Source organism: Colossoma macropomum, unplaced genomic scaffold (assembly GCF_904425465.1).
Source record: "Colossoma macropomum unplaced genomic scaffold, Colossoma_macropomum, whole genome shotgun sequence".
Lineage (NCBI taxonomy): Eukaryota > Metazoa > Chordata > Actinopteri > Characiformes > Serrasalmidae > Colossoma > Colossoma macropomum.
In genome coordinates this window covers 23066766-23083050 of record NW_023494791.1, presented here as the reverse complement: position 1 = coordinate 23083050, position 16285 = coordinate 23066766, and the positions used below count along the sequence as shown (strand labels likewise).

At 38.2% G+C, this 16285-nt stretch overlaps 1 protein-coding gene across 1 annotated transcript in view; it reads left to right on the top strand.

Annotated features, from left to right (window-relative positions):
* The window catches only part of opn4a (opsin 4a (melanopsin)), a 33231-nt gene extending 22684 nt beyond the window's left edge, over positions 1-10547 (top strand). The window contains exons 4-11 of the mRNA XM_036573472.1: positions 447-650; positions 2129-2300; positions 2465-2626; positions 2827-2934; positions 4739-4934; positions 6610-6780; positions 8366-8434; positions 10281-10547. Coding sequence (XP_036429365.1) covers positions 447-650; positions 2129-2300; positions 2465-2626; positions 2827-2934; positions 4739-4934; positions 6610-6780; positions 8366-8434; positions 10281-10547 — 1349 coding nt within the window. The remainder of the gene's footprint in view (positions 1-446; positions 651-2128; positions 2301-2464; positions 2627-2826; positions 2935-4738; positions 4935-6609; positions 6781-8365; positions 8435-10280) is intronic.
* The last annotated feature ends 5738 nt before the right edge of the window (positions 10548-16285 follow it).

Genomic DNA, 16285 nt, shown 5'->3' with positions numbered 1-16285 from the left:
GGCAAAGGAAGTGGTCAGCATTTTTCTACTGTTACTAGTGCATTTTGCATAATACAGCAACAATATTTGCATAGAGCAACAATGATATAGCAATGACATGTGACAGCGTGCTCTAAGAAACCTGATCCAATACTCAACGAATTAACCCTTCTTGAGCTAAAGTAGTTGTGTTCTGTAGTCTTATTGTCCTGTTATAAATCAGTTATTAACACTTTTAAGCCAGTAAAATATTTGGTATCCACAGTTAAACTAATAAGCTGTGACTTTGAAGAGTTGAAGTGCGAGACTAAATATGAGTGTTTGCAAATGAACAGGGAAAACACTAAGATGTGCAGAACAGAGCTACTCCTAAACCAGGGCTGGAAACCACTGCAATAGTATAATTCCTGACCCGAAGTTTTAGCCTGTAATCAGTGGTTTGCTCTCTGTCTTGGTCTCCTTTTCAGGCTGTGAGCTGTATGCATTCTGTGGAGCTCTGTTTGGTATCTGCTCCATGATCACCCTCATGGTCATCGCCGTGGACCGCTACTTTGTCATCACGCGGCCCCTGGCCTCCATCGGCGTGCTATCCCAGAAGAGAGCCCTGTTGATCCTGACCTGCGCCTGGGCTTACTCTCTGGGCTGGAGCCTGCCTCCCTTCTTTGGCTGGAGTGAGTGTTGGGGGATTAGTTTGCTCAATTCCGGTTCTGGAGATCCACCACCCTGGAGAGTTCAGATCCAAAACACCCAGCTCTAATTCTCAGAAGCTCTTGAGGGCCATAATTACCTGTATATGATGTGCTAGATTAGGGTTAGAGCTAATCTCTGCAGGGTGATAGATCTCCAGGACCAGGATTGTGCATTTGGGGCAGCTATTCCAACAGATAAGGTCTTCATTGGTTTCCAAAGCAGATGTTCTTTGAGTACACACTTAAAAATAAAGGTGCTAAAAAAGTTTATTTGGTGCCGTGCCATGGAAGAACCTTTGAATTAATATTTTTTGTAAGTGAGTTGTGTAAATGTGAAGAACCCTTCTACCAGTTCAGTTTTCCCCAAGAACCATATGTCCAAGACAAGAACCATTTAGAAAACCTTAAACTGCACATTGGTGGCAAACAAGTCTAATTCTATCTCAGAGTGAACAAGTATGTCCATCACTTTAAGGGCCTTTATATCAATACAGTGTCATTTACTTTTTGAAGCATCTTATGTAATCTTGCAATTACTGGAATAAGCTATTTATAAATATTCAAGTAAAGTTGCTTCATAAATGTATTGTTGAATGCTTATGCATATATTATGAAGTCCCTAATTAGGTAATGTTACCACTGATTCTGTTAAGTAGCCTCAGAAAATGTTACTATTTATTCTGTGGAATCTTGAGCATGCATATCCCACGTATGTGAGCTCCTAAATGTGTAGACACACAATGGACTGATTCCACAGTTTTTTCTCTTTGGATCTTGCTTCACTTCCATCCAAGCCTGTTATCTCAGTTTTTGGTGGTCCTTACATATAGGTACGTCCAAAGGCCAGCAGTGAGGCTCCATGTCAGCTGAGCTGGCTGAAGCCTCACTGTACGGGCACTTTTAGAAGTGAGGGGGGCTTTGCATCCTAGCATGCTATGTGATTCTGATCGGAGTGGGACAGGCTGCTGTCATTGCAAGCCAAGGCAGTAGCCTACATGTTATTTGCTTGATAATGGGCACTTGACAGAGAGCTGTGCATTGGCCCCTGCGGTGCATGCTGTCTTCATGCATTGAGCACTGTCGCTGAGCTTGTTGCAAGAATCATGTGTCCTTCTCTGCCGTGAGAAGGACGTCTGTCTCTTTAAACCCTTCTGACAGCTGCTTTTCTTGGTTTCCACTGATCGGTATGTCAGCATTATTAACTGGAGAGGAGTGGGGAGAGAAGTGTGCTGATAAAATTACAGCATTTTGGTTGCACACTTAAAGAACACCTTCAGTCAGGCTTGGATTCTTTTGCTTAGAAAGAGTCATTTTGAACACCCCTGTTTTTGCTCAGTAAAGGTAAATCAGGCTTCATCAACCAAAGAATATAAAACAAGGCATTTGTCCTCCACCTAAAGCTCATGTGTTAATTTTCCGATGTCCCTTCACTGTTTGTTTATCTCTTTTTCTCCTATTAGGTGCCTATGTTCCTGAGGGACTCCTCACTTCTTGTACATGGGATTACACGACCTTCACCCCCTCAGTACGAGCTTACACAATGCTCCTCTTCATCTTTGTCTTCTTCATCCCCCTCATCGTTATAATCTACTGCTACTTCTTCATCTTCCGTGCCATTCGCACCACTAACCAGTGAGTAGGCTGTCGTCCTGCACCCCTCCTGGAACAACTGCTTTAATTTATGTCTTTGCAAGGTTATTGCTTGACTGTCCACAACCACGTCTTCATTTTCTATTGTGAAAGGGATTCTCCACATAGCCCTTGACCTAAATTAACAAGATGTTTCTGTGTAAAAGAGATGTGGAGAAGATCAATGGGAACAACACCAGGGACACAATTAAGAGATTCCACAGGCTGAGGAGTGAGTGGAAGATGGCTAAGGTTGCCCTCATCGTCATACTGCTGTATGTCATCTCGTGGTCTCCCTATTCATCTGTGGCCCTGACAGCATTTGCTGGGTAATTACACACACATTCACATCTACACAAGCACACAAATGCATCAGACTACAGACAAAGTCCTATTATCAGGCCTGGAAACATTGTTGGTGAACTCAAGACTTAAACCAATTAATGCTTTTACACACAACACCTAACCTAAGGTTCTCTGAATACCCTGATGAGTTTTTTTATGGCTTTTTCTGGGCATTCTCTCACAGGTATGCAGACATGCTGACGCCTTATATGAACTCAGTGCCTGCTGTGATAGCCAAAGCTTCAGCCATCCACAATCCCATCATCTACGCCATCACTCACCCCAAATACAGGTACCAGAAGAACATCCTCCAGCTCTGGCTTAACTCATTTGTCGCCACCAAGAACAAAAGCATGGAGTAATTCAGCACTGATTACCGATTCGCTTGTAGCTCACTTGTAGCTATTTGTGATATTTGTGTTCATACAGTCATATACAAAATGTTTGAACACCCCTGGTCAAATTACATTTTTGTTGATTTCATTAGTGAATAATAAACTAACTCATGCTCTACAGTGGTGCACAGTTTCTATTTATTTGCTGAGTTTAACATATAGGAAAAAAATAAAACTTTTGCATATGAAGAAGAGGAGAAGTTTAATGTTTATATTTTGTATAGTAGTTATGGTTATGTATATTGTCTTGTTCTGCATTTAGAAAAAATATTCTTTGTATTATGCCATGTTTATGATTTCTTGACAGCAAAGCAAGTAAAAAAAAGTCTGGACTGTATCCTGTGATATAGAATACAAATCAAATGTAAATGTAATTTATTGCATAACTTATCGCATAAATTAGGTAACTGCATTTGAGCAGAACAGCAAAATGAAAGTGATAACTCTCGACTGTTAAGGGTTACTCTGTCCTCAGGTGGGATTGGAAAAATCTTAATAATAAGAGAATACAAGTCATATGTCCATTGACCTCACCTTGGCACGTTAATCTCTGAACACCTGAGGAAAGCTCTGTTTTTAATTTCACTAATATGAGTCTAGCTTACTGAACCATTCAATAGTGTAATAATCAATCACTTATGAGAAGCGCATGTACAGAGATCTCACTGCAGAGTTTACACTCCATTTTGACTGATGTAATTAACCTGAATGTTAATTCAAGCACACAAAGTGATTTATTAAAACCAGGACAAACCTGAACCTGAACATACTGACCTAAAGAGCCGCTACTCTGAAGCTCTAATGACTCTATCTTTGAGATATGTTTATATGACAGAAAGGTTTTATCAGTTGTATGTCCCAGGAGATCTATCTACTGTACTGAAGCAGCAGGTTTACAGTAGCTTTGTATCCACTGTTTCCTCTGTAAAATGATTCACTTTGTATGCATTGAAGTTCTACCGTTTATCATGCTTAACGTAATAAGTTAAATACCATTAAAAGAGGAGAAACTATAGTTTAATGGTGTTAGTCATTTTATATAGTATTCTGTTCTGCATTTGCTGGGTATTTAGAATGCATTCACACATGGACACTAATGCATGCAGTCAGACTACAAACAGTATCAGACGATATCAATAAACTGAGGTAAAGTATCTAGATAACCAAGTAGCTACTTTCTCTTCACTGTAGTAATGATATTTGAAGACAGATATACAGCTAGACACATGTGGAAATCTGATGTATGGCCATATTTGCACATATGTCATAAAGGGATAGGCATGTATTATACAATTTATGTACATATATGTTGTGTTCATACATGTAAGTATGAAATATTGGGCATATAGGAATTGAATACACCCCAGAACTGTTATAATTGTTGCTGTTTAATCTGTTTGTTTTTAAGTATTCAGTCATTTAATGTGTCAAGAAATAGTGTTTTCATTTATTTCATGTTTTAGTTTTTTTTCTTTTTTTTTGCACAGCTTACAACGTGCCTCTTTGTAGAATTTAGTAATATAGCTATTACACTCATTTTTAATTCTTTAGGAAGTATGTGTAAGAAACAAAGAAGATGCATGAAAACCTTGTATAACATGAACCTAGTATTATATGAGTAATATATGTATTATATTCACTGTATGCCGTGTGTGTGTGTGTGTGTGTGTGTGTGTGTGTGTGTGTGTATGTATGTTTCAGACTGGCTATAGCGAAGTACATTCCGTGTCTGCGTGTGCTGCTGTGTATTCCTCAGAGAGAGCTGCAGTCCCTCCACAGTAGCTTCATGTCAACTCGCCGCTCCACTGTCACCAGCCAGACCTCAGACATCTCTGGAAACTTCCGGAGAACCAGCACTGGAAAATCCCGCCTCTCCTCCGCCTCCGATAGTGAATCTGTAAGTGTGCTGCCATTTCAGGCTGTGTGTGTGAGTCAAGAGCTGAGGAGTAAATCTATTTTACTATATATGCCCACGACTAAAAATGTTTAAGCTATTGTTTGGTCAAAAATCAATTTTACATGATTTTCCTTACCCTAAATATAGACATGCTTGGTGTCTGAAGTGTCTTTAGTTTTGTACTGGACTAATGAGGTTAATGCAGCTAACAAGGAAGCTTATTGCCACTAATTTAGCCACATGTTTAAATCATACAGAGTCAGTCACACAATGTAAGAAACTACATGGGCAAATCTGTTTGAGACTATTCAATACAGGCTTATGTGGTTTCTGAAATTGTATGACATGTAACATGACATTCATGTAATTAACTCAGAAATGTTCAAAGTTTTAAAAGCAGTAACATTAAAAAATAGGCTGAGAACAGTGGAGACCATAAATGGGCCAGAGCTAAACCTTAGGTGATCCTGAGAAGGATGGTGATGAGAGGATCCGGCTCAGATTTGGCTGAAGGAGCACAGAAACGGCCAGTGCTACCCCAGTGTTGTGTTTTGCATAATATAATAGTGTCAGACAGTGTCAGAAACCACATAAGCAACTTTATTTCAGATGACTTGAGATGGCGTGGTGCCACTTTTTCTCTTCCAACAATAATAATAATAATGATATTGAAAACTTTATCAGCCGATACTGATCTAACATTTTTATTTAAAAAGTGCAAAGCTTTAAAATGATGTGTTTTTAATGGAAGCATGTCACTTAAGATGAGCATCTATAAATAGAGTATCATACTCAAACTCCTCGAACACTACTACCACACAGGTAGAACCATACAGCTAAAAACGTCATGTCACACAATGTGAGTTTGTGCTATTTCAGGATAGATTTGTTACAGGATTGGATCAGATTAATTCTTTTTCCCTCTAATACCCAAATCAGTATTTTCTGCTGCTATCACAGATCAGTGCCATCTCTCAAGATTACTTAAGAACTCAACACAGTTTCAGGCAAGACTGTGATGATTTAGGCTTGCAATTTGCATGATGCTAATCAGTGGGGTATAGACTTACATTACTTGTTAGCTACTTTAGCCACGTTCCAGTGCAAAACTGAAAAGCCAAATTCAGACACCAAATACAATAGTATGCAAAAGTTTGGGTGCCCCTGGTCAAATTACATTTTTTATTGCTTTTCTAATTAAAATTAAAAATCAAAACTTAACACATCCTCTACAGAGAACACGTCTACTCATTTAAATGCGCAATTACTATTTATTTCCTTTAATTTTACATATTAGGATAAAACATGAAATGTGGCTTGTGCAAAAGTTATGGCACATTGTATATTTACTGTTTTGTTTTCCCAATATATTAAACTCCGAAATAAAAATTTGCAGAAATATGCCATATTTAAGTGCGTTCTCTGTAGAGGAAGTGAGGGGATGTGTTAATTTATCTTCACTTAATAAATCAACAAAACATGTCATTTTACCAAGGCTGTTCAAACCTTTGCACAATTCTTTGTCTTGGTTGATCGACCACATTTGAAGTAAAGGGACAATTGTGTAAATGTGATTTTAGACTGAACCATCACTTGTAAAAACTGACATCTCTACATATTTTGTGTATGTGAGCCTGTGTTTGTATATTCATGGAATGTGCTTTTGCCCCAACAGGGCTGGACAGACACAGAGGCTGACCTGTCCAGCATGAGCTCAAGGCCAGCCAGCCGGCAGGTGTCCTGTGACATCAGCAGGGACACAGCTGATCTCCCGGACTTCAAACCCAGCAGCTCATCAAGCTTCAAGTCTAAACTCAGGAACCACGACTCTGGCATCTTTGAAAAGGTGAGTGCACACCTAGGTGGTGTATTTCTGTGTGAGGCCTGTTATATAAATGCTACAAATGTAGGTTATGTAAGAAACGTCTGCATGGTGTTTTTGCAGTGGAAGTGTATTATCTACAGGGCTTAAGGACACTTCTGAAACTTTTTGACAGTAATCTAATGTGATATAGTCCTGAGTCAAACTGTATAATTACTTACAGACTGCAGCATAAATACTGGGCAGACTGTGCTTTGATCCCATCAAGTCTTTTAACAAATGGAGAGATATAGATTATTATCTGAATTAGAAATTCCCCTCAAAACCATAACAAATGAAAGACAAACCATCATCTGAGCACATTCTGTGGCATAATCCTCTATGACTGAAATAAAAAAATCCTCCAGTCTCAAATTCCCCCAAAGATTAGCGTCAGCCAACTGCAATTCTTTTGTCTTAATCTTTTGCTCAGTGGTAACCATGAATAAACTCAAAGCAGAATTTTCTGCTCCCTTCAACAGACACGACTATGCACAAAGTGGTAAGAAGGCTCTTGTGTCCTTCTGAAATCCTTTACAAAGCTCTTTTTGATGTAGACAGAGCTACTGAACTTGTAATCTAATATATCATCATTGTTGGGACAAAATCTCTACAGAAAAAAGCAATATATATTTTATATATATACATGGTCAAAAATGCCATTAGATTAAGTTACATTTAAAAATATATATATATACATAGACTATTCATAATGAATTAAATAATAAACTCCAGCAGCATTGCTGTGTCTGATCCACTCAGACCAGTGCAACACAGACTAACACACCACCACCATGTCAGTGTTACTGCAGTGCTGAGATGATCCACCACCCAAATAGTACGTGCTCTGTGAGGGTCCTAACCACTGAAGAACGGGGTAAAAGGGGGTTAATAAAGTATGCAGAGAAACAGATGGACCACAGTCTGTAATTGTAGAACTACAAAGTGCACCTATATAGTAAGTGGAGCTGACAAAATGGACAATGAGCGTAGAAACAAGGAGGTGATCATAATGTTATGCCTGATTGGTGTATACTTTATTTATGTTGTATTTAGAGTTTGCCTGTATTTATACACATTTATGCAGCAATTTATTAGTAGCACCTACCTTGTACCTTATAGCTCCACTGTATCTGCCTACAGGGCTGCTGATGAGCAGATTTTATTTTCATGGTGGACTGTTCTTAACACAGTATAGACACTGACATGTATATATGTGGTAGTGTGTGTGGCACCCTAGTAGTGTGTGTTTCAGGCACCCCAGTGTTGCTGGGTTTTTACACACATCACTATCACTGCTGGGTTGAGAGTGGTCCACTCAAAAATATGAAGCCAATAGCAGCTGTCTGACAATGACGACAGACTTGATAATACCAATCCATAACAGTAATAATGACACTGATCATTGCACAGCATTACTTTCACTGTTAGGAAACCATTTAGAGCAATTATCAAACAAGCTATAAATGCCATAAGGAAACTGCAGAGGGAAAGCTCAGGCTGTCAGAATGGGAGAGAAGTTCAGTGTTCTGAGCAGAACAGTGACTTGATTTTCTCATTACGCTGCCAGACGTCCTGTGATATGGATGATGTGTCGGTGGCTGCTGTAGCGTATGCTGACCGCGTCTTTGCTCCTGCTGTAAGTACTACAGATGCAATTATCACTAACATCAATACCAGCTAATCACTCCGTTGGTAACGGATAGCATGACTGGTGCTGCAGCCTTTAGTCGACTATTAGCACTGCGGGCTGAACGTTCTCCTTACACACACACAGCTGGATTCAAGGGCAAATTAGCATTCAGTGACACGGCCAGTCGTTTCAGTCTGGTTTTTCTCTCGTTATCGTTTTCACATGCATGTTTCAGTCTAATGTGTTTGATAAAGCACTGTCTCTTATTGGAGCATTAGTAAAAGAGGAGAACTGGAATGCTGAAGAGAAAGTTCTCAAAAGTAGCTGTTTATATATATTTTCATAACATATATGTGCTTCCAAAGAAATATTAGCAATAAAGGTCTATGTAGAGTCACTCATACATGCCTGACTTTGAATGAAGCAGATTGAATATCTTTAGATGGAACTTCATACGTCTGTAGCCTCTCGAATCCTCATACAAAAGAAGGTTTTGAGGATTAAATATTCACATAATCTTTCAAAAGTTTGGAATGTGAATGTGCCTTTGTCTGCAGATAAATGTATAAAATGATTCTAACCTGCGAGTTCTGTGCACACTCTCAGAAAAAAAGGTATAAAACCGTCACTGGGGCAGTACCCCTCTTGTCACAGGGGTGATACCCTGAAGGGTACATCTCAGTACCTTTAATCAGGGAACATAACTGTACCATAATCCATTGAAATGATATTTTCTAAGCGGTGTTGACTCCACACACCCCATCTCGTCTCCAGGCTTTTTATTTTGTTGTTCTGTTTTAAAAAATTAGGTTATGATAAGGGACAAATATGTACATTAACACTGGGAAAAATTTATTTAAGGTACACAATTGGACCTTAAAACCACTGTTGTAATTTTGAGGTACATTTACATTGTTTGTCCTTTAATGAACAAAAAATGCAGGGACTGAACCTTTATTTGTAACAGTGCAGCTTCAAAGGTTTCCGTAATTATTAAAAAAAAAACCTATTATGGAAACTAGGAGGCTTCTAAAATTAAGAAATTGTAGACGTGTCAATAATGATGTGTGGAGCTGAGAAAGCAGTATAGCATCAAGAATAAAGCTACAATAAAAAACAAAACAGAATGGCACATGTTTTAAAAGCGTTGTTCACATTTGGGCCCAGTAACTTAACAAAAACAATGATACATAGAGTACTTGAAATAGTAAATAAAACATCTAAAAACATAAATATATTTTGTATCATTTGTAATATGGATCTACATTGTACAAGTTATTATTGTATATCAAATAACACAAATTATTAGCATTTACATTTTGCATACAGAAATTCCACTCTGTTAAACAGCAGTGTGCATGTATGTATTTGTATGTATATAGTCATATGCAAAAGTTTAAACACTCATGATTTGTTGATTTCTAAGTAAAAATAACTTTCTCTGCAGAGAACACACTTAAATACGCCATTTTCTGCAAATTTTAGAGCTACTATTTCTATTTATTTGCTCAGTTTTACATATTGTGAAAAAACAAAACATAAAACATGAAATATTCTGTAACTTTTGGAAAGGTTTTATTTTTTTCCAGTATATTCAGTTCAGCAAATAAATGTAATCGTGTATTAAAATGTACAGAAGTGTGTTCTCTGAAGAGGATGTGTTCACTTATTTTCATTTAGAAAATCAAAAAAACATGTCATTTGACCAGGGGTGCCCAATCTAAATATTTCTGTGTATTTGCACATATCATAGACCTCATGTTGATTATGGAAGAGTATATTAGACTAGTTTGTGGGTGTGAGCAACACATGAGGTCTTGGTGTGCTCTATAACATCCATTGCTTTCTGCAGGGCGTTGACAGCGCAGACGGAGGCATGATTTCAAGAGGCATGATTGGCCGGATCCCCAGCATAGTCATCACCTCCGAGTCCAGCCCCTTCCTGACCTCTGTGAGGTCCAGCTTCCGCAATGCACGTTCTCGCATTTCCAATGGCAACACTGGGACAGGCTCCTCTGCCAGAGACGCGGCGGGTGGAGTCCAGCAGGGGGCAGCCCTCCATTCTAATGCTGCGGATTCACCTGCTTCTGCTCACAGTCAGACTTCTCTCCCTCACTAAGGCCTCTCTCTCACTGCTGGGGCTTAAAGCTCTGACCAGTCTGTGGTCTATAGGGCACATTCATGTTCTGATAGTGCAAAAGGGAGAGTGTTTTGGCACATTTCTAGTCCAGAGATTCTGACTCAGCATATTGTTGCTGTTGTAACAAAATTATGTATATCTGAAGAGGTAACTTTACAAGAGAAAGCAAAACTTTATTTTATGTTAATGTTTTTATTTTATTTTATTATTTGGTTCATTTGTCAGAGCAGCTGGCATTTTCAAATGGTGTAAATAAATTTAAATCAGAAAAAAAGTTATTTGGAGGTTTTAGTGTAGCATAACAATAATATGTTTCATTATATCTGTCCTCAAAGTCCAAGTAAGCCATATTTTATGCTGGTTTAAAGGTTAAAGGTTAATTTATTTTAATATTAGATACAGCATGTGCTGCATTGCTGAGCCCTATCATTTTATTCAGCTAACAGTCATACTGATGAAACTTACTGGTGTCCTGTTAGTTACTGATACTGTAATGGTCAGTATACTGTATTCACCTGCTGGATGCTCTCATTGTTAATAAGAGGGAGTGAAACTAGGCAGACAGAATTGAGGCTTTTTGTTCTATTAGTCAGGCTGAGCTGCTTAGAGCTGCTTGCCTGTGGTGACTCAGTGGGTGGTGAGGACGTCCCGCTGGGCTGAAAATCCATGGCCTGCTCTCCTTTCTCATACATCAGGTGATCAGTCACAGGCAAACCAAGCCAGGCGTAACTCCCGCATACAGCAATGTATAGACAGAAAACATTTGCCCATCAGATGAAGGTAAGGGTTTCTTTGGAGCTTTTGTTAGTCCTGTTGAGAAAGGAGACATTTTGTAGGCTATTCGGCCGCCCGGTTAATCTTTTATTTTTATATTTATTTAAGTATTTTTTTTCTGAAAGCCAAAAGAGCCTTCATTGTGCTTTTCAGTCTTTCTTAATGTCATTTCCCTTCAGGAGTTGATTATTTGATTTCAAGTTTGATTATTTGTGCTTTTTGTAATGTCCATGTGTTTGAACTTTAGCTATTGTGTAATAATTAGTGATGTTTTCTCGTGATGCTCTGAAATTTTTTGAGTAAATATTGGTGACTAGACCAGTAATCCAACAATAAGCCAAAAGGCCTGCAGTAATGGAGCAAGACACTGTGTTAACGTCAAATGTTTATTTTGAAATAAGATTTACTTCATTTTCAAATGAAAATTAGTTTATTTTCAAATTATTAAAAGGAGCATGATCACATGATCTCCAGATAACCCAATGTTACTACGTCACTATTATGCAACAGACATTTATCTCCGATTAACTTTATGGCACATTTATAACCTACAGCAGGGGTCGGCAACCCAAATGTTAAGACGAGCCATTTTGTCATTTCAACAAAAATCAATCCACCCTGGGGGCGACAAATAACACTTTACGTCCATTTTAACATTTTGGCTGTAAATATGTGCTTTAAGCTCTGCTTTAAGCTTTAGCTCAGCTATAGCTGCTTTTCTTGATCTCTAACAGGAAAACTTTCCGCAAAAGTAAAACAGTTTCTTGTAAAATGTCTCTCAACATTTGACTTTTATGAGGCTGTAGTCAGCTTCTCATTCACCAGCTTTTCCCGTTCCACGGTGCCTGAGGTGCCAGAATGTAACTGCTGCACCATTTAAGGTGGAACGGGACAATTCAAACAAGAAGCTGATGAATGACAGGCTGACTTCAGCTTCGTGAATTTGTAGTGTTTGACTGTTTCTCGTAACAGATTAAACATATCAGGAAACCAGCTGATTACTTATAAATGCAAGTAAGTCCATTCATCTCTAAACTATCGACGTTCATCTTAAATCTTTCTCTTTGTCTTTTCGTTAGCCACTAGCAGGCGAGATTGCTATCTGCATTGCTATGGTGACCAGCAGTCTAACCTTCAGGGTTAAAGGGTGAATTAGCAGATATACATTAACTCCAGCGTTTAAGACCATTTATTGTTAAAACTATGTTAGAACGATCAGCAGAGCTTTATTGTTCTGCAAAGGAGGATTCATTTTATTTACCTAATTCTGCTGTGGAGCCGCAAAAGGGCAGTAAAAGAGCCACATGTTGCCGACCCCTGATCTAGACCATTGTGAGGCAGGCCAGTTATAAAATGGGAAAATAAACACACCCCTTATTAGAAAAGCCTTGAGAATTACGATAGACACATGACCTAACTACACTGCTCAACAGGAAGACTTCAACTTGTCCCAGGTTTTCTTGTGTTCATGCAATTAGGCACATGATCCTGTAAAATCAGCCTGCAGCTGACCTGTTATGTTACTGTTGTCTTTGCTGTGTTGTTAAATTATTGGTTGTTTGTTTCATCCACATTTGTTTGCATAGTGGAAGACCACTTAGAGTGGCTTTGCTTTTGGATGTTTGCCTTTTTTTTCCTTTTTTTTCTTTTTTTACAAAGGGTTTTTTTGAGTGATGCCATAGAAGATCCAATATCCAATTTTGAATACCAATTAAATTGTTCTTCCTAGAACCTTTACATTATTTGGTGCTAAAAAAGTTTTTTTACACATGTCATTTACAAAAAAATGGTTATTCTATGGCATTGCACAAAGACCCCTTTGTGGCACCGTTTTAAGAGTGCCCCGTGTTTTCTTTCAGAAATGGAATGAATGGGGGAAAAGAAACGATCAGTAGTTTTGTCACTTTGTTTAAACTGTACTGTGTGGTTTATTTGTCTGTATGTATCTGTAATGGTGAGTAAATATGTATATGAGTATACGTATCAAGCACCGAAAAGACATTGAAAAGATTAGTAGATTTATTATCAATGTTCTATTAATGTGGTTGTTCTTATTTATTTTTCTAAATAAAGCTAGAAAGCCTCTCTGAGTGTTCCTGGGTTTTGATCCTACATGCACATAAGCCAGATGTTTCAACATAGTCAAAACCAAATGTCCATTCATTTGTAATAAAAAAAAAATGAAGAGGAATCCCTCAAACGTTCCTGCCAGTATAAAGTACAGCTGCCACCAGTCATGCTGACCACATCCATTCAGCCTCCTCTCCGCTTCATCACGGTCACCATGTCTGGATGATATCAGGGCAGGAATTCTGAGCCAAAACTTATTCATCCACAAAAAAAAACATTTTCACCTTAAAAAAATCTGAACTATTGAAACAATTGAAAGCCTAAACAGAAGATAATCAAATGGAACCTTGTGCTGTACTTTATACTGGCAGGAACGTCTTTCTTTGTGAATTTGGACCACATGAGCCCCAGACACAGTAAATGTACATGTTTGTAGATGGTTGGTGTAAAATTGCAGATTCAATCATGGAAAGAAAAACATTTCATATAAGTGTGAAAGCCTATCACTGAAGACTTGGAGAGGAAGACAAAGGCTTACAAATCAAGGTCACAAAAGAGTATATTCAAAAGGATGCTTCTCATTCTATTTAAATCTCAGCAGAAACAGGTCTGTGGCATGGATTGTATTGATTTTAAATGAAAGAAAAACAATGTGACAGCCTCAATTGAATGGACAAACTCAATCAGACCTGAACTGGCTTATTCAGAGGAAACATCAACTTCTTTCCCTCCCTCCTATCTCTGCTGCTTTCAACATGACTCTAAACACCGATTTTTTTTCTCCTGGAAATCGAAAAGTTGACCTGATCATTTATAATATACAATTAAATTTATAATATATCATTTAAAAGATAAAGTTCTTGTTTTTCCCTCAATCTTCTATTAAAATGTAAAGCCTCTTGCCAGATATTTGGCTACATCACTATGCACCAACAGGCAGAGAAAACTATTAACCATAATATTAATAATATTTTCCAATAATAGCTTGTTTTTCTTCCCCCTCAGCTCACACAGAGACCCTCCCTGATACCATCTTTTAGCAGAAATACATCATGGTATGGAAGGATAATGTGCTATGACGTCTGATTCACATTGCATTTGAAGTGCTCAAGATAGATGGGATTTACCAACACTGCCAACCAGATCTCTATGTGTGACCTACCATGTATTTGAAAAAGAGAGATATACTTGGTCCCAAAAGGTACTTGACATTTATTATAGGGTTTTATTCTGCCATCAATCATCTTCCAGTTAAAAATGACTATTTAGATCTACCAGTTATTGAGGATTCAGCAAAGCTGGATCACCAGCAATGACCTCCTATGGACTTATACTGCACTCCTGTAGTCATATTTCACTCTTTCAATGTTGAACATGTCAGGATTTCCTGGCTCTGGTGTGGGTGAACCCACAGCTTGAGCTGATCTGACCTCCTCTGGCCAGAATGTGAACTGAACGCCACATGAGCCCCATTCTCTAAATCCTTATGATAGCCATAAGTCAACAATAAAGGCATGAAGCCTCTTGAAAAGCCCTTCGCAAAATGAAGCACTGACATCACCTTCACCAACCTTCAGTTTTATATTTCGAGTTCAGGGCTATATTTTGCTGGAGTTATCAGGTCAGGCCGCATCTGTAAAACAGCCTGAGGTCATTGATCTCAACTGAGGTTTCTAAGCTAGCAGGATATCCACAGCTTTTATGGCACTTTAGGCCTGTCACGCAAACAGAGCTCAGCAATTTGCTCTAAAGCAGCAGAGCTGCGGACCTGTATAGAGGCAGCTGTAAGACGTTTTGCTCTGGCTGTAGCAGAATAAGCTCACTACTCAAGATAACGCTGGTTCAAAGACTCCAAACGGGATCTCATATCTCACTGTATTTTCTATACAGAAACAATATCTAAAATCTGCTGCGTGATTTATTGTACTATGGTGTGACTTTATCTGTTTTTTTTTGTATTTCCTATGTCAAACTTCAGCTTCATTGACAGTTATATGCCTCATATCCAAGCACCACTCTCTCTAGCTGACTGTATGAGTGCACATTTGTGTACTTTGCATGTGTGTGGGTACGTTGTATGTTTATGTTGAGGATGTGTCTTGCTGTGTAAATACTAATTTGCAATCATAGCTATCAGGGAGTGCAGTGAGAGTTCTGTAACTTTACATTTGAGTTATGTGTACTGTCTATTTTTCACCGATCCACCTTTCTATAGCAAGTAAGGTTAACTCAAACAGCCCATTTAACTCAAACAGCCTAGTCATTTTAAATTATTTTAACCAAGCTAGCAGCACTTTACTTTTTAGAGCTCTGTTTACTCGTGATGTAGTTAGGTTAACTTGAATTAGCCTGTTTAGGCTAACCTCTCATCTAACTGCACCCTGCTGCAAACACTGGGCCTCATTCACTAACATCTTTGTTTGTTCTTAAATTTGTTTTTGAGCAAAGTCCTAAGAAAAGATCTACATCAGATTCATGATGGGTTGTTAAACCACAGAATTGTTCACACCTTTGTGCTCTTAAAAGTGCTTAGATTCTGTTCTTACTTAAGAACAAATACCAAATAAGAAAACACTGGTGAATGTCAGAATCTTCATGAAAACGAAGCAGGTTTAAAGAAGGAATTTCTTCTTAAGAAAAGTTTGTGAATGAGGTCTATTAATCTTTGTGCAATGCAATGGTATTAACTATGAAACAACTCCATTATTTTTAATGAATTGTTTGGTACAGTAATGAACAAACACCTACATATACAATGGCTACATCTTGTCTTATCTGCTTCTTCACACAATAATGAAGAAAAGGTTAAAACAAAAGCAAAACAAAAACATAACTCGCTTCTTGTGTCTTTGCCATTCTGTTCAGAAAATGCT